At 36.7% G+C, this 19,853-nt stretch overlaps 1 protein-coding gene across 9 annotated transcripts in view; it reads left to right on the top strand.

Moving 5' to 3' along the window:
* Positions 1-19,853, top strand: part of cno (adherens junction formation factor afadin) — an 82,191-nt gene that overhangs the window by 21,057 nt on the left and 41,281 nt on the right. For 8 of the 9 annotated variants that reach the window (XM_069498511.1, XM_069498506.1, XM_069498507.1 and 5 more), the window contains exon 9: positions 2,736-2,817. In XM_069498511.1, the coding sequence (XP_069354612.1) occupies positions 2,736-2,817 (82 nt within the window). Of the gene's footprint in view, positions 1-2,735; positions 2,818-18,671; positions 18,820-19,853 lie in introns of those variants that run through there. The other variant, XM_069498512.1, reaches the window with a different exon arrangement.

Genomic DNA, 19,853 nt, shown 5'->3' with positions numbered 1-19,853 from the left:
GTACGATGGTACGGAACCCTTCGTGTGCGAGTCCGACTCGTACTTGACAGATTTTATGTTACCTTTTGACCTCATTAAAAATAATCTTTAACTATTTTGCATTAAACTCGTTTTTACATAGATTCTGATTTAATTCTTTGGCAATAGCATTTGTTAGAATTTTCTACCTGGTCTCTTTGTTGTGTAATTTTTTCTTGATTTTATGTTTTTTTTTGTAATTTTTTTGTACCAATGGATAGCTAATGAAACGTAGATGTTTTTAAAATAATCCGCAGGATAAGTGCCATAGTAATTTTTACAGAAAATTTGCAAGTTATTCAAAGAATTAAATTTAAAAATCGAAAACTTGTACAGTTTTTGGGCTGTAATTTTAAAATGCTTGAAGATTTTTTTAGTTTTATAACTGTTTATTATTAACAAGGATATGTACTAGCAAGAAATAATAAAAAATCTGCAGAAATACATTGTTCCTTTTTTTTATTAATTTTTAAAGTGGCAAACACCCTTTTACCAAGAAAAAAATAAAAAAATGAATAACTCGAAAACGATACACTTTCGCATAAGCACTTTAGGGGTCGTTTGATAGCTAATGTCCTGTACTATAACCCCTTAACGGGATCGTGTCCTATTTTTCTGTAACCCTGTATAAAAGGAAAAGGTGACTGACTGACTGATCTATCAACACACAGCGCAAACTACTGAACGGATCGGGGTGAAATTTGGCATGCAGATAGCTATTATGACGTAGGCATCCGGTAAGAAGGGATTTTTGAAAATTCAACCCCTAATGGTGTGAAATATTGGATTGAAATTGGTGTACTCGACGCGGACAAAGTCGCAGGCATAAGCTAGTAGCATATATTCCAATATAGGGTCAAAGAGGAATATACCTTCGCTTTGCCTCGATGTGCTGCACAAGACGCTAGGAGTCGGTCGGTTAAAAAAAAAGTTTTCACAGGTTTCTTCGCAATTAAAAAGTGATATTTATTTAATTTGAGCGAAACGGGGCACCTTGAATAGGAGGCGCTTCTTGGAAGGAGGAGGAAGTTTTAACCACTAGGTTATCACAGTTTATGTGGCTACATTAGAGCAATTTTTATTGAAGTTTAATCATACACAGTGAAAGCTTTTTAAACACCATACTTTTGTACTCTTAGGTAGGACTCTTCCTAGAAAATTTATTAATAATATGTATCTTATGAATTTTGGCGCTCCATTTAGAACTGTACGCGACAGATCGAGATGGCAATCGGGGGAACACCCCGCACACCCGCACAGCCTCCGCGATTACCCGGTGCGGGCGAGCGCGGGTGACATGCGGGTGTGCGGGGTGTCCCACCGCCTCATACTCCGATTGCCATCTCAACTTGTCGCGGACTATAGTTTACTTTTATTATTGGTAAATAAATTTGTACGAAATTGTTATAAACGCGAAAGTGTCTGAAAAATTTCACGGTGCGTCCGCTTTACCGATTTTGACGAAAGGCATCCTGGAAACGGAACGTGGGTTTCGTGGGGAACTCTTTGATTTCCAGGGATAAAATAATTTATTCCGGAAAATCAAAGAGTTCACTACGAAATTTTTATTAAAAAACCCACATCCACGCGGACGAAGTCGCAAGCATTAGAATAGAATAAAAACATTTTTTACTAGCTGATGCCCGCGACTACATTCGCGTGGATTCAATTTTTTTGAATTCCGAGAGAGCTTTTTGATTTTCCGGAATAAAAAGTACCCTATTTCACTGTCCACGTCTTTAACTTATAACCATGAAAAAATTCACATGGATCCGTTACTCCGTTGTAACGTGATTGAAGGACAAATCAATAAACCAACAAACCAGTAGGATAGTGATTCAAAATTTATAAAAGTACTTTTAATTCGTCAAATGAATCTACCACTGGTTAGGAATGCCTGTCCTTATTATAACATACTACCAATATTATAAATCCGAAAGTGTGTTTTTTTGTTGGTTTGTACTTCAATCAAGTCGCAACGGATCTACGTGAGTTTTTTCATGGGTATAGTTAAACACCTGCAGAGTGACATAGGCTACTTTTAATTCCGGGAAATTCAAAGAGTTCCCGTGGAATTTTAAAAACCTAGATCAACGCAGACGAAATCGCGGTCATCAGCTAGTTATCTATGGAATAGGTAAGGCCTACCCGGGTAAGGCCGGGCGGGCTAGCTATTCATAATAATAAGTTCTTCTATCTGACAAAGTTCACTCAGCCATGTCCACATTAGTGAAGTGTACGAGCTTATTTATGTGGTTGGCGGTGACATCTAGAGTGGAAATAATTGATCCGGGCCTAAATATACTAAAACGTTATGCACGTGCACGTATGAATACAAACATAGTCAAACCTATTTTTACCCGACTTACGGCAAAGCCAAAAGGAAGGGTTATGGTTTTGGCAGTCTATGTATGTATGTATGTTTGTATCTATGTGTGTTCCACTGTAGTAGCTGGTAAAAAAGGTGGGGGGTCTTTAATTATTTTTGCTGTTGTATCGAGTGGGATGTCAAATGCGAGAACAAAAATACTATATTCATAAATATAAATAAATATAGCGACAGAAACCCAATTTTACTATAATATTTCACTGTTTGTTAAGACAATCGTAGTCGGGTTTTAGTTTTCAATTTATGTTTCATAGAAGTATTATAGATGTGAACAGTTGTAATTATTAATCTCACATTACCTACCTTTGATCTCATTTGTATTTAACAGGTGGACACAGCGGACAACTCGGAATATATTCTTGAAGACGACGAGTGTCCGCTCGCTATCGTGATGACGCATCACCACCGCAGTGAGTATTTTAGCTTATAACCCGCCAATAATAACTTTAGACCCAAACGAAATGCGCCCTTCCTAATGAATTAATTTTTTTTTAAATAAAATTAACTCTTAAATATTTCATTAACATCCAACCACCCAATAAATGACTCAGTTCTCAATAGTATTCGACAGTACTTTTTAGGGTTCCGTAGGGTTCCGTAAACAAGGAACCCTTATAGTTTCGCCATGTCCGTCCGTCCGTCCTCGGGTAATCTCAGAGGCTATTATTGCTAGAAATGGGTATAAATATTAATCACGCCGACGAAGTCGTGAAATAGAATAGAATTGAATATTCATGTAAACTTTTTACAAGTGCTTATGAATAGTCAGGTATTTACCAATAAAATTGTGATAAATATTTTTTTAGGGTAGCTCCCCCCCTACATGTAAAGTGAGGTGTGGGAACATCATTTTTCGATTTCTAGATCCGTTTGTAAAATATGATGTTTTAAGTGCTAATTTTTATTGGAGTCAAGAGAATATTCAAACAAGAACAAAGGGGACACTTGATGGCAACGTTAGTTCCGATTTTCGCCACGCGCCAAGATAGCCTTGTCGCACTGTACGCGCGCTTCTATGTAGTTCTATATTATAATACTTCACAGATTTTGCGGGGAAATAAGTACGGAAATTAACTAAGAGAATAGATAGTGCACCTGTGTTTGCACACACACTTGTGCACTATAATAACATCCCGCGCGCAGATGGCTAATCTCTGTGTAGATTGGCCACCGTGGCCGAAATTCGGCTGGGAGGACATTATTATTATTAATGAATACGTTCTTGACAACTACTAAGTGGACCGTTCTTGGGCAAGGGCCGCGTAGAACAGGTATTTTCAAATCACTTCTAGGTTTTCATTAGCTACCGCAGTCCGCAACATAACTACGAAATTATCAATTGTCGAGGGTCAACTAGCTCACGAGCTATGACCGACATAATATTATTGTGCAGTTGCTCCGACGTTTACCTACTTGGAACAGATTCTATAATAGTTCTCAAATTACTAATTATAATTATTGGTCTATGTATGTTATATATACACGGAGAATTACGACCACACCGGAACTAAATTTTGAGATGGTATTTATTAATTTAGTATACCTTCTCAAAAGTTTGATTTTTTCAAAATTTTGTATGTTCGTACACTACTTTATCTGAATTCTTAATCATAACCTTGATCGAGAGTATTCTTAGCTTTAATCCAAAAAAATTGTGCAGCCGTTTGAAGATCATCAGCTCTTTTCTAGTATAGATGAAGGGATAAGAGAAATTTCCACAGGTCTGATTCATTAAAAATTTGATTTTCCTTTTACTTCAATGATGTATTATATTTATACATACCCGAACTAAATTTTGAGATGGTATTTACTAATTGGGTAGGTATTCTTAGCTATGATCCAAAAAACTGTTCAGCCGTTTGAGGATCATCACCTCTTTTTTAGTAGATGAAGGGATGACAGTAACTTCCGCAGGTCTGATTCATTAAAAAATTAGTATCGTTTTACAACAATGATACCTACCTGTTGCAAGCATGTGTTAGATTGTAATTTAGGTTACGATGGGGCTGGCGTGTCCGTGTCGGGCAAAAGTCCCAAAAAAAATAAAGATTTAAAAAAAAAAACATGTGTTAACCATGACTTGATGCTGCAGCGTCACCTAGAATCTGCAATATACCCAACTCCGCACTGACTTACAGCAAATGTATCGTGTTTGGACTCATTAGAATAAATGGTCGCAACGAATAAGATATCGATAGACTAGCAGTTTCCCGCGACTTCGGTCGCGTAAAATTTCTGGTTTTTCATGAGATTAGTTACCGTTGCAAAAGGCCTTACTTGCTCGGTCTCACTTTAAAGTACCTACTTAAGCCAGAATATCTAAATGCCAATTTTAACATCTCTAACTTCAAAAACATAGGACTTCCAAGTTCCAACCCCCATTTCACCCCCTTAGGCAGGGATTTTCTGAAAATCGTTTCTTAGCTGACACCTACCTATCAATCGCGAAGCAACCTTAAAGTAAGGATACTTTAAGGTGTTCATGCAGGGTGGTAGAAATTGCCCGTGATCCAATCTTCAGTTCAGCCTGAATCTCTCGATGTTGTAATGTGTCTATTCTCCCGCAATAGCCACTCTACCGTGATGACATTTTTATGAGTTACTGCAGTTGAAGGTCGGCACTCGGCTGGGTCTGGGGTCATCGTTTAGGTTCTCTCGACCACGTTTAAATTGACGAAACCAATAAGTAACTGTTGCTAATGCAGACTAGACTCTCCTAATGCAGCTTGTAAATTTTCGTGAGATTCTTTGAAGGTTAAATCTTAAATGTAATTTTTTATATAAGTATTATAGATGAACCAAATAAAATGTATCACGAAGACACTCTTTTTAAATTTATAATCAGAATCTAAATATATAAAACGAAAAAGTGACTGACTGACTGATCTAAGGCTGAAATTTGGCATGCAGATAGCTATTATGACATAGGCATCCGCTAAGAAAGGATTCTTCAAAATGCAACCCCTAAAGGGCTAAACAGGGGTTTAAAATTTGTGTATTCCACGCGGACGAAGTCGCGGGCATAAGCTAGTCTATATATATAAGAGGAAAAGGTGACTGACTGATCTATCAACGCACAGCTCAAACTACTGGACGGATCGCGCTGAAATTCGGCATGCAGATAACTATTATGACGTAGGCATCCGCTAAGAAAAGATTTTTCAAAATTCCACCCCTAAAAGGGTAAAATAAGGTTTTGAAGTTTGTATGACAGTCAGTCAGTTTTGAAGTTTGAAGTTTTGTAGTTAATATTTTTGCAATTAGCAGTATGACATATTTTATGTTAAAATCTCATTGTGAAAGATCAACCCTAAGGGTGTAAAATAGGGGTTTAAATTTTGTTTACTCCACGCGGACGAAGTCGCGGGCATAAGCTAGTCAATACTTATAATAAAACTGTAACAGGTCAAATTCTGTACATTGAAGATATTTTGAAATTTTTTTTTCGAGGGCACTCTATAATCGATACTGAACCCAAAACTGTAATTTTTATCTGTCTGTCTGTCTGTATCACGGCCGCGCATCACGCTGAAACTACTGAATGGATTCCAATGAAACTTGGTACGATTTGAGGTCATACTATGAGGAAGAATATAGGATACTTTTTATCCCGAAATTCAGCATGGTTCCCGTAGGAGAGGGGATGAAAGTTAAAATTTATACTGAGTTGTAATTCATTAACGCGTAGTCCGATTTCATTCATTCTTTTTTTGTTAGAAAGGGGATATTTTAAAGATTGTTCCGTAAATATTTCAAGGTCATCGGTTTTTAACCGACTGTCAAAAAGGAGGTGGTTCTTTTTTCTACATCGATTTTTTCGAGGTTTCTGGACCGATTTGCATTTTTTTTTTTAAATCAACAAAAAAAGTTTTCGTGGTGGTCACATAAAAAATTCTGGATTCAACTCCTTAATCCTGATGCTGCAGCGTTACTGCCCGCCTGAGTTATCAAGATTCAGGAAGTGTTCATAGTGAATTCATATTGTAGGGACCAAGCAACGACTTTATTCTCAGACTTCAAGTCCCAACTCCTCAACCCTGATGATGTAGGGTACAGCACTCCTAAACTATAATGTTTCAGTAACTGCGGATGATGCAAAATTAATTTAGATACCAAGCATAGGCTACATCATTGAACTTCGGATCCTAACTCCTCAATCCTGATGCTGCAAAGTACTAAAGTCCTAAATCGTGGGGATTTTAGAATTTCTGATAGTGAATTGATATTTTAGGTATCAAGCAACGGCTTCACGATGACACTCCCAGTCCGAAATACTCCACCCGAGCGAAGCCGGGGCGGGTCAGCTAGTATTATATAAAAATAAAAGTTCCGCCTCACTGACTAATCAACGCCCAGCCCAAACCCGTGGACCTAAAAACCTGATGGAGAGATACATGCAGACAAGGAATAAGGACGGATTTTTCCAAGTTTCTTATATACCTAAATCATCATTCGTGTATCCACTACCAATAAACGTGTTGGTTGGCAGTACTAATAAATTCAAATGAAAATAGAATAAATTACCTTGCACTTGTAAATGGAACTGTAAGCTGTAAATTATACAACACGTAGAAATAATGCATTTAAATTTTGTATGTACATATTATAATATAACACACCCATAACATAGAAATGCAAAATCACCATCCTCAAAATAGGATTTAAACGGAAAAAATATAACGTACGTAAATTACTATTAACATTGTATGAATAAAGCCAGATGCGCAAAATATGATGAGTCAAAATACCTATACTGCAGAGCATTCTAAATCACATATAATATAGATGACGCTGTCCATCATTAACTTGCAGTGTCTACATAAAAGTGTGAGGTATGTATATCTTGAACGATATTACGGAACCCTTCGTGTGCGAGTCAGACTCGCACTTTACCATTTTTTACTGCTGCATTTAATAGTACCCCGCTTTGCGTGTGTTTGCGCACTAATCCTTGAAAAATAGAATTCACAAGAATGCTTTGCAATTTGCATGTTATGTATTTACTAGGGAATTAACGTTTTAATTTAAAAGAGGTTACTTTGCAACAGGGTGTTCTCCACCTTTGTTCTAAATCGTGATTGTTAAGAGCATCATAATTTAATCCGTGTTTACACGTGGGACATACGCAAAAGCGATATGGCAACTTAATTCAGTACCCTTATTATAAATGCGAAAGTGTGTTTGTTTGTTTGTTGGTTTGTCCTTCAATCACGTCGCAACGGTGCAACAGATTGACGTGATTTTTTGCATGGGTATAGATAAAGACCTGGAGAGTGACATAGGCTACTTTTATCCCGGAAAATCAAAGAGTTCCCATGGGATTTTTAAAAAACCTTATTCCACGCGGACGAATTAGCGGGCATCAGCTAGTAAAATATAATAATAACGTTCGGTATCACGCTCTTATTTTGGAAAAGTAATCAATATTTTTAAACAATCAATATTTAAACTGACTGACGACTGATGATTAATTTTAATTATAGTAAAAGAGAAACTTTGGAAGCTAGCGCAATGTTACAAATAACGGCACCTGATCCATCTGAATTTCAAACTGAAATCTGAGTGTTGTATAGAAAAGCAGGCGTTATGTTGCGTAAATCCACGGCATACAATGAACCAAAAGCTGAATTTGCTATAATCTGCTGAAACAGATCAAATCTGTATGGTACAACATGCAGCATGCGATATGCACCGCCCGCCCTCCCACTGCGCAATACGCACCACCACCACGCAGCATAACACAAATGTCAAAACACACTCGACGTACGTTTCGCCCTGACACCGGAGCATCCTCAGGAGATGTAGACCTTACAATCCACAATAGTGACGATCGTGTGAAAGGCTTTTACTGCATGTTTAGCAGTGGGAGGGCGGGCGGTGCATATCGCACGTTGCATGTTTGCACTATAAGTACATATTTGATTTGTTTCAGCGGATTATAGAAAATTAAGCTTTTGGTTCATTGAAATCTGAGTTTCAAAGCAACTGAAACCAAAACGAATTTCTAATAGGTAGAAATCTCTTTGTTCATAAACTGTCCTTGTGCACGGCTTTTCTATTTGTGTTATTAGTGTTTTGGTTTCGAATGAAACTTAATATCATGAAGCCTTTTTCTTTTGTCGAGCATCATTTGAATTAAAAGTATAGTAAGAAGTAGGAGCGAGAGCTTTGTGTAGTTGACCCTCCGTCAATCTAAAGGCTGTCAAAGGCTCACGCCAAAGTTATTCGCGCGTAGACTCCCTGGAGCGGACAATGCTCGTTGCGGCTCACAATGGGAATATATCAACGGCAGCGTGCGGGCGGCAGGACGCGGCAGTCGTCTCGCAGACGTCGCGCCGCGTGCCGCCCGCTCCGCGCGTCGCGTCGTCATGGATTGGGGCATTCGTCGTAAGTTGGCACAGAACAACTACCTATTTATTAGGGCCCGCGACGTTTCGCTCCAGCGGATTTGGGCGCTTTTGCCGCCGCCGCCACCACCGCCGCGATCGAAGCCGATAGTAAACAAACACATGTGGCACCGCGGAGTAGTCCGACCGGTGTACCCGCAGATGCCGGTCCACTTGCCCGTGTTGGTATTTTTAACTCGTTTCGCGGTTCGATGCCCGGTGGTTTGCCGAATCGATATGCATAATACCGTCCTTGAAGGTTTCATTTCGCGAAAGTTTATAATCGTGCTTATGATTTCGTAGGGTCGTAAGTTTAGGTTATACAAACTTTCGCCGCATAATCGTAAGTCTCAAAACTTGTTTTGAACTTTACGCATGATTTCATTCACTTTCTTATCTAACTGCGAGACTTTCTAATCATCTTTTATTGTCGCCAGTAAAAGACCAGAGATGTGATTCGAGTAAACCAGTTTTATTCGCAACAGTAAATGATACTTTTGTGGCCCGCTAAAATAAAGCTTTTAAAGTAATTGACCTTTAGCGAGATAAGGATCAACATAACTATTCGGATTACGATTTGTACACTTAACTATAGATACGTTGTCTATTGTTTAAACCTTCGCACATATGTACTTCTTAATACGGATGCTCATTTAGAAAAGTCATGAATTATTGCTATTATACTTCTTTACTTCTCGTACTGGAGGATCTTTATGAAGTAATCTAATAAGCAAGATCAAACTGTTGTTTTGGCATAGTTAATAGAGGTTAAAAGAGCAACGGTTACATGATAATGGTTTTGTACCTCCTTCTTTTCTTAGTTCGTATGCCCTATTTAATGTTCACAAAACGCGTAAAAGTCAAGTAGAGTAACAGTTCTCTAGACCTATCGATTTTATACCGCATATTCATACAACATAACTCAGTCATCATTAGCAACATATATGTATATCTGTCGACTGTAATAGTTTGTACACCTTTTCCATTTTCTGAGAATAGGTATTATATTTTCCTTTGAATTTTCCTTCCTACTTATATGAAATGAAACGAATTATATTTATTTCAAGTAGGACAACATGTGCATCTTATGATAATATGTTAAGAGTTAAAGACTATCACCGGTTCAGAAAGCATATTCCACTGAAAAGAGCCGGCAAGAAACTCGGCAGTTACTCTTTTTACCAGACTACGGCAAGGCCAAAAGGAAGGGTTGTGGTTTAAGCAGTCTATGTAGATTTGTATTTATGTGTGTTCCACCGTAGCGTCTACACTACTGAGCCGATTTTGATGAATGGGGTGTCAATCGATTTGTCCGGGTCTGGATCTATAGTCCGAGCGACATAGGCTAGCTTTTAAATGAACAAAATTAATATGGCGGATGTTGCACTCAAAAAGGTTTTTTTCATTTTTTTTCTCAACTTTTTTTCTCACAAGAGGAGAAAATTTTGAGTTCAAAGCTAGCAGACAGTCAGAAAGACAGACACACTTTCGCATTTATAATATTAGTATGGATAAAGGGGAAAGATATGTTTGTAATCGATAAACTCTAACTACTGAACCGATTTTAATATTTCTCTCACCGTTAAAAAGCTACTATATTCTGAAATAACATACCACGGCTATATGATATTATGTATGTATAGATATATCTGTCACCTGAGCGAAGCCGAACAGATCAGCTAGCTAGAAGTCGTTTATATCGAATCGTAAAATGTCAAGAAAATTGCGGTTGTTTGACCCAAAAACCCTATAAAAAGCGCCTCTTAGGACAAATAAGCCATATATTGGGTTAGGAGAAGGCCAATGTTTCGTCCTTTCTCGCGAAAATTACTTTAGTGGGTGGCAGGTAACGTTCCGTGTTGCCTATCTGTATTACCTCACCGATTTGCCTGTATTTACTCGTATTCTTACAAAATCCACAAATATCTGTATGAATTAGAGTTTTTGTTGAGACAAATTGGATGTTTAATGTTATTTATTATTTAACTAGTTGACCTACCTCGGCTTTGTCCGGGTGAGCTTATCTACATTTTACATAGATGAATAATAAATATGAATAATAAGTAAGTATATTACAAAAGATATAAACCTTTCTCGTGAAATGATCTGAATGATAATGAATCTCGTATTGAATTGCACTGAGTTTCGCTACCAATTTTTTTTAACAGCAATCGAACATGTTACCAAGATTGAAAACTAGTGTATTATGATTAAAAAAATTACTTTTGAATAAGCTATTACACTGATTTTCATTGATTTGTTACTACCCTTTGAGGAGTCTTCCATCTCCGAAACTATTCATCAGATCATAATGTTTACGTGAGACCTATCCTAGTCCGCGACAGGTCGAGATGGCAATCGGAGTATGAGGCATTGGAACACCCCGCACACCCGCGTTCGCCCGTACCGGCTTAGCGCGGAGGCTATTCGGGTTTGCGGGGCGTACGTACCCTCCCCGATTGCTATCTCAACTTGTCGCGTACTATACCTATTAGTACACGGTACATACAGTGCACAGGGTTTGAAGCCAGGGTAGGCATTGAGCTTACAACTGGGGTAAGCAGTGCATTTATGCCTCTATGACCTGCACGCTACTGGGTACATATAACCTTGGTCAGAATAAAATAATTGTCAAAAACGGTTAATATTTGATGGAGTTATGCAGTAACATCGAAAAAAACCCGTGTCACGAACGAAATAAATTAAATCTAGGAAGTTTTTCAGTAGATAAGTACCTACTTTATAAAAGGGAGAGCTATATTCTTGCCATCCTGAAATTGTGTTAGAAACGGATCACGTTCCACATTTGGAAAGGTCACGTCCTAACGACTATTACTTTATGTGCTACTTTCTGTAGCGATAAAAGATTTAAGTATTTTCACCTACTGAATGGATGCGTTCAATGTGGTATCATAGCACTGATGAGTTAAATGCGGTAGCGTAGCATTGTTAAGGTCCAATTTCAATCCTAGTACCATCAAGTCATAGCGGCCGTTATATAGCGATAGATACTAAAACGTTGTCTGTAACAAGATGACGTGTTTTCCTAAAACATCTTAACCGGTGTCAATTTTTGTTAAAAGAATATTAGCCAATGGTGACTAATATTCCCTTTTCCCCTACCACTAAGCGTTAACCTTGATCTAGGAGTAGGTACGACAATAGTGCAACGGGTGGGGTTTTTAACTGTTGAGCTATTGAGGCTCAGAGTTGTCTCTAAAGTAGTTTCAGTATTGGATATCTAGTGCATTCAATTAGTAACCACTGTCTGATGGCACCGCTATACCTATTAGACGTAATTAGGGGACAAGAGCTTTTTTGCTAATTAGGTCTGCAACTTTTGGGAATCCAAGGCAGGTCGTTGAATGATTATTGATTACAAATTACAACACGGGACTCCAATGCAGTGACCATTTTTTTCAGTCTATCGAATTAAGCTAGCTACTACTTTCTTTAGGTTGAATTCAAGATTTATTTATATCTATACTAATAAATAAAATTGAAGTGTCTGTCTGTAATTTCGAAATAACTACCTAAAATTAAGCTCATATGGTTATTTGAACTTACCAAAACTGAATCACGCGTTTTTAAAATTTTTGTCTGTCTGTCTGTTTGAACGGGCTAGTCTTCGGAACGACTGAACCTATTTTGACGGGACTTTCATAGGCAAGTAGAGAATTAATCAGGGAGAATTATTAATAGGCTACTTTTTAACCGAGTTTCAGAAAAGGAGGATTTGTGTTTTTCTACTGTATAAACCGAAATCTCCGAGATTTCTGAACCGATTTGAGTAATTTTTTAATCGATAGAGAAGCTTTGCGACATTGTCCCATAAAAGATTTGGATTCCAACTCTTGAATCCTGATGCTGTACGGAACCTGACCACAAAAATTGATGAGATTTAGAAACTGTCGGTTATAAATTGATATTGGAGGTACGGTGTGTGCGGGATGTCTCCCCGCCTCGTACCCCGATTGCCACCTCGACCTGTCGCGAACTAAAATATCATGTTAATTCTCATAATATTACAACTACTAGGTACACAGTGAGGTCTGGGCTGTCTCCCATGGCAGTTGCATAGTTAAAGAGCAGATACGGTCGTTGTGCTTGTAATAGATATACGATGTACTTCTTCTGTGTCTAGAGTTCAAATCTACTTAATCCTAATTCTTATAATGTTCTGGATATTTGTTTCTCCTACACGCCACAATGACTAAACAGATTTGGCTGAAATTTGCAATGGAGATAGCAATACTCTGTATTAACACATAATGTGCTACTTTTTACCCCGGAAAATCAAAGAGTTTGCACGGGATTTTCCAAAAATCTATATCCACGCAGGCGAAGTCGCGGGCATCATCTAATAGGTAATAGGGTTTTAGACTGTAATAATAAAACGACGTGATTTTTTGCATAGCGGTAGTTTATGGGGCTAGAATTCATTATTAAAAACAAAAATTAAAAATTCATGACTTTATTCATTTTTAAAATAATTAATTATAAACGTCACGTTGTACGGAAAGCGATTTTTGACATCATATAGCGTGAACAATTTTTCAACATAAGAAAATATTTTCTTGCAGAAATTAGTAAATTTTTAGGGTTCCGTACCTCAAAAGGAAAAACGGAACCCTTATAGGATCACTGTCTGTCCGTCTGTCTGTCAAGAAACCCACAGGGTACTTACCGTTCACCTAGAATCATGAAATTTGGCAGGTAGGTAGATCTTACAGCTGACATTTGGGGAAAATCTGAAAACGATATCATATGAAAGGTCTTCACCTGTACATTCTAAAACAGATTTTTATTTATGTTATGCATCATAGTTTTTGAATTATCGTGCAAAATGTCGAAAAAATACGACTGTAGTACGGAACACTTATTGCGCGAGCCTGACTCGCACTTGGTCGGTTTTTATGTTAAAAATTGAATGTTGTTTACGGATTGTGACGTCTTCCGTACAGGCGTGACGTTCATGTTAAAATTAAATAAAAATCATGATTTTTTAAAATTATTCTCTTTAATGAATTCTAGCCCCATAAACTAGCGCTGTACAAAAAATCACTTCCTTTTATTAAAACGACCCTATTGATATTTAGCATTCTAAAGAAAGAATTGTTACCTATCACTACCCATATTATAAATGCGAAAGTGTGTTTGTTTATTGGTTTGTCCTTTAATCACGTTGCAATGGAGCAACCAATCCGCATGGATGTGATTTTTTGTATGGATATAGTGGATATACATTGAGAGATACTTAAGCTAGTTTTTATCCAGGAAAATTAAAGAGTCCCCACGGTATTTTTAAAGACCGAAATCCACGTGGACGAAGTCGCGGGCATTGTATGAACATTGTATGTATGTATTTTTATATATGCCATCAGTAGAAGTTCTGCCCTAAAAAGCCACTTAACGTTAAAGTGAACAAGCTTTCCCGAACGTTGACGAAAATCGGATAAGAAAGCTCTCAAGTGTAAATATTCTAACATAAGTGTAAGTATTTCACAATACCTATGCAAAAAGGTTTTGGGTGTAGATTTAGATCAAATCTCATGTTCAATCATCGTTGACAATTAATGTACCTATGGGTAGGTCATACGAGTATGTAGATATGTGGAATAGCCACGAGGAATAGCCACTCCCGTGCGTCGATCGATTGTACAATAAAATTTAGCCACAAATTTTTCTACCTATTTCTTTTGTTGCTTCTATATGTATATTATAATTTATAGCTACTAAATAGGGTTCAGTGCCTATTTATTAGAAAATGTTTATTTTTTTAACTAGACAATTTTGTGTCTATCGTTTTATTGGAAGTCCGTTTTTAATTTGATGTACTTCACGTATCGTTGGAACTCGCAGTGTAGCAGCTAGTCTAATTTTTATGAGTCACGAAAATTTTAAATTAGAGCACACACTAGAAGGTCAGGGGCGGTTGACACTTGTCATCCACTTATTATGTGTTACTTACATTTAAGCAGATTTAAGTAAATGTATAGATAGATTGCTGTCCGGAATAAAAGTAATGTTCCTATCATGATCCATGATACATGATCATCATCCATGTACAAAGCTATCAAACCAAGCAAACCCTGGCCATCAAATTATAAGCAAAAGCTACAACTCGCATCAAAAAATTACCTACCAATCTAGTGCATAGAGATTGTTGATTTTTTACATGTTGTAAACATATCTATGTATTTCTATGTATTTAAGTAGGCACGAAAAAGTTTTTGAAATAGGTATTATTTCGCCCTCCATTTAACAAACAATTGAAATGCAGCTTCCATCCAATTCTACATTTTACTTATTCCAGTGCAACGTCGAGTAGCTCTTGTTTTATGAATGCCGCTCTGCGGATTCTGCCTGAACAATTTTCAGCTTAAAATACTAATTAAAATAAATACCGTGAGTAACTTAAATAACCGTTAAAATCATTATTATTATTCTCTTAATTATGGTGATCGAATCAAATCACTTGCTAGTTTATTTCTTTTTGTGTAGGTATTATTGAATGTCTCCAGTCTAATCTTTTTTGGGAGATTTCGTCGAAAATACTAGTTTAGCTCGTGAGAGATTTTGAATTGTGTCCTTAAAGTTGTATTACTGTAGTTTCCAAAGTTATCTCATGCTAGAACTTTTCAAAATCAGATCCATGAAGTTGTTGATACGCTCTTTTCAAATACAATTTCTAAACTTTATGTGACCTGAATAGGAAGGAGTAGGTATTGGTGGCATATTTGTTAGTAGGTCTTTATTATGTTTATGGACAATACATACACAACTACGCAAGTACTCGTATATTAACAATGGACTTGCCGCTCCTTCCAGTGGTCGATCAATGTTACATCTTAGACCCCGCACATACGGTAACGCACGTTGTTTATTGCAGGATACATTTTACCGAATATGAATTGGCCTATTGGCGAAATATGAATTTAAAACTATTCACAAAGTTTTAACTGTGTTACCAGTTCTATACTCAGCATATTACACGGTTAAAACGTTTGCTACCAGGTACGTATTCGATAAGGATTATCCTGCAAAACTACGTGCGGTGTGTTAATGCCGTGTGAACGGGATTTTAGAATAAAAAAATATATCCTTGCAACAATGTACCTAGTATTAATATCCGTTCCTACTATTGAGGTCATTGAAGTACAACGCTTAATCTACTATTTTAGAGAGAACCTATATTATTATATTATATTAGCTACATTGAATTGTGAAAGCTCTCAAATAGAAATATAATGTGTATAGATTTCGAAAGAACCACGAACGAAATGTTTACGAAAGTAAAGTAAAACAGAGTAAAATATATAAACTGAATGTTAATTTCTGCTAAACTTATATATTTACGCGTCTGCCGTTGTTTTTCGGTGATGTGCAAATAACGTAGGTACTCGCAGAGTATTGATTTTCACTTAAGGGGACTCACTTCAGTGCTTTCTTCATACAAACGTAGGAGGGAAAATACAACAATATTCGATATTGTACGCACAAAACTAAGAATTATATCGATTTACCTCGTCTTTATCTAGGTTCATTGATATATAAAACATTGAAAAAAATATTGATTTAAAAGTTACGAGCCTCAAAAGATTCCTATTTTAACACTAAATTTATGTCAACTTTGGGCGTAAATAAATAAGATTAGGAATATGAAAATTCTAAAAAAAAATATCATTAGACATAGTTTATTTATTCATTGGTTGAAATAACTTTACTTTGCAAACATAAAATCAGTAGTTTTTTCTCAAAAATACCTTTCCTAAACCCTTTTCGCGCGCTTGATTTCGGTGAAAATCATCGTGCCTCTCACCTTTCTCATACAATGTCAAGTGAAAAGCAAACATGTTACCCACGTGCGCTGCCAATTTCGATCGAGCGTCCTGTGTCACCTTAAGCAACTGGCACGAAATTTTAGAGGAATGCCTTCATTAGTAAAGTGTCTTAGGGCTGATATTTCAGTCGCCAAATAAACTTTAACTAACAAATAGACATTGATAGATTTCCTCGTGGATGTAGGAAGTAATAATTCGTATTGATTTCCTTTACAAAAACTGTCAAAATCTCAAACTTAATCCTCAGTTTAAAGATGGCGATTGAAAATCAGCCCAGCAACAATTAGTACTTTATATATTACTATTTGACTATATATTATATAATATATATTCCTACTAGATTATACCTATCTGCGACTTCGTCCGCGTGAATTTAGGTTTTCAAAAATCCTGTACCTTGGAACTCTTTCAGGGACCATAAGTAGCCTTTGTCCGCTCGCGGGATGCAAGCTATCTCTGTAGTTTTCGTCAAAACGAGTTAAACGGATGGGCCGTGAAAAGCTAGCAGACAGTCAGATACTCGTAGACGTAAGTAGATAATGAAAATAAAACCGGCCAAATGTGAGTCAGGCTCGCGCACCGAGAGTTCCGTACTACAGTTGTATTTTTTCGACATTTTGCACGATAATAAAAAACAATGATGCATAAAAATAAATAAAAATCTGTTTTAGAATGCACAGGTAAAGCCCTTTCATATGAATTCCCACTTGATAATAGAACTTATCTTACTTCGAAAATTGAAAATACCAATTATGAGCCCATGACCACATTTTTTTTTTTTGTGTGTGATGTAACCCTAAATTCACGGTTTTCAGATATTTCCCTTTATGTCTGCTATAAGACCTACCTACCTGCCAAATTTCATGATTCTAAGTCAACGGGAAGTACCCTGTAGGTTTCTTGACAGCCAACAGACAGACGTGATCCTATAAAGACTCCGTTTTTCCTTTTGAGGTACGGAACCCTAAAAATGGGAATTGAGAAATTTCTACTGGCTATTTATTATCATGCCCTCTAATTTACCCTTTAAATCTAAACTACGAGTAGGTACATTGTTTGAGTTTCAGTTAAGTGGCGGTATCTCAAATAAATTCAATTTTTACGTAAAACGGATAAATACAATTCGTTATCAAAATGTTATTTAATATTTTTTCAAATGGATAATCTCCATAAATCGCCTAGTGCAATGTTTGTCAAAGGTGCAACGTTTTTAAGGCAAATTTTTAAATGAAGATAAAAGTAGTAAACAATAAAATTATTTTTCAGTGATGTCATATTTGAAGATATTAATTAATAATTAATAATATATTACCTATATATACGAACGGTAGAATAACAAACGAGTCGTATCTACCTACCTCAGAAAAGCTTCAGAACAAGCTTCAGAACGACACAGGTCCCTTGACAGATTGTCGTCATAACTCCTAGTCTGGAGACTATGAATATAAACGAAAATTTAACATTGCAGTAGATGTACATTAATATTTAGTAGTGTATTTGTATTTTTTGTGTTAGATAAAATATTACAGACGTTGAAACAGTACAGAATTATACAGGGTAGGAGATGGGTAGTAGGTACTAAGCTAAAACTTTTATAGATGTATCGATTGTAATGATAATAAACTTATCCCAGCAATATCATAACGAAATTCCACGGACTCTTACGAGCCTCCTCCACGAGATTCCTCGTTTCCACTCGTTTCTAATACGAACTGCTAGAATAAAGAATGTCTCGGATGAATGAGTCGGACACACTCTTTGTAAAAATATTACCTTTCTACCTATTACGTTTCATGAAATACAGCCCTCTGACAGACAGACGGACGGGCGGACAGACGAACAGTGGAGGATTAGTAATACGGTCCCTACGTACCCCTAACAACCTTGATGTAAAAGCGCGACCCTAATTTAAATTAATAACTTAATGCGACACTCACCCTTAAACTATAGAGCTGTTGATTACCTTCAATAGTTTTACAGCTGAATATAGGTAGACGTACAATAACAGCAGTCACAATTAGATCGCCGCGTGGCATGTTGTTTTGAAGTTAGGTAGTGAACATAACACGCCCTAGGCTGCCTGGTGCCTAGTCATGACAATGAACAAAGTATTATAGCAAAATGTTCTTTCACCGATCATTTAGTTCGCGACTACGGTACGGAGAAAAGGAACTTTTACTTGGTAACTATAAAACACATAGCTTTGTCATTATAATTATAGCCTCATCTGGTGACAGAAGGGCTGGCTCATTTTTTGCGCAACGGATCAGCCTGGCTGTCCAGCGCGGAAATGCAGCCAGTATTTTTGGCACCATTCCACGCGGTCATGATTTATATAGTAATTAGATAAGGCTAGCTTTAAGTTTTATTGTAATAAAAAAAAAAATTATAATATGTAGTAAAATTATATCGTGTCTTAACCGATGGATGTCCAATGCCAACATGGGCCTCGTGTGAGGATTCCCACTAACCGAAAATACGTACCTATGTCTAATAAACATTTAGAAGTTTAGGTACACCCATGTAAAATTAACTGGCCTAATTTGATACTTAGCCTTATTATTGAATACATATTTTATGCCAATCGTACCTGTACCTACCTATTATTGATTTAGTTCTATAGTCGACTGTTTATTATACGTAGTATATATTATATGGATCAGTTCATGTTTAAAGTACTACGTTTTTAGGGTTCCGTAGCCGAATGGCAAAAAACGGAACCCTTATAGATTCGTCATGTCTGTCTGTCTGTCTGTCTATCCGTCCGTATGTCACAGCCACTTTTCTCCGAAACTATAAGAGCTATACTGTTGAAACTTGGTAAGTAGATGTATTCTGTGAACCGCATTAAGATTTTTACACAAAAATACAAAAACAATAAATTTTGGGGTTCCCCATACTTAGAACTGAAACTCAAAAATTTATTTTTCATCAAACCCATATGTGTAGGTCTTCAAAAATGATATGAGGTTTCTAATATATTTTTTTTCTAAACTGAATAGTTTGCGCGGGAGACGTGGTACGTGGTGGTGGTTTCCAAAGTGGTAAAATGTGTGTGTCCCCCCCCCTGTAACTTCTAAAATAAAAGAATAATAAAACAAAAAAAAATATATGATGTACATTACTATGCAAACTTCCACCGAAAATTGGTTTGAACGAGATCTAGTAAGTAGTTTTTGATTTATCTTACAAAATGTTGATAAAATACGATTGTAC

The sequence above is a fragment of the Maniola hyperantus genome, chromosome 5, assembly GCF_902806685.2.
Source record: "Maniola hyperantus chromosome 5, iAphHyp1.2, whole genome shotgun sequence".
Lineage (NCBI taxonomy): Eukaryota > Metazoa > Arthropoda > Insecta > Lepidoptera > Nymphalidae > Maniola > Maniola hyperantus.
Note: the sequence above shows the minus strand (reverse complement) of the source record. Positions and strands in the feature narration are given on the sequence as shown.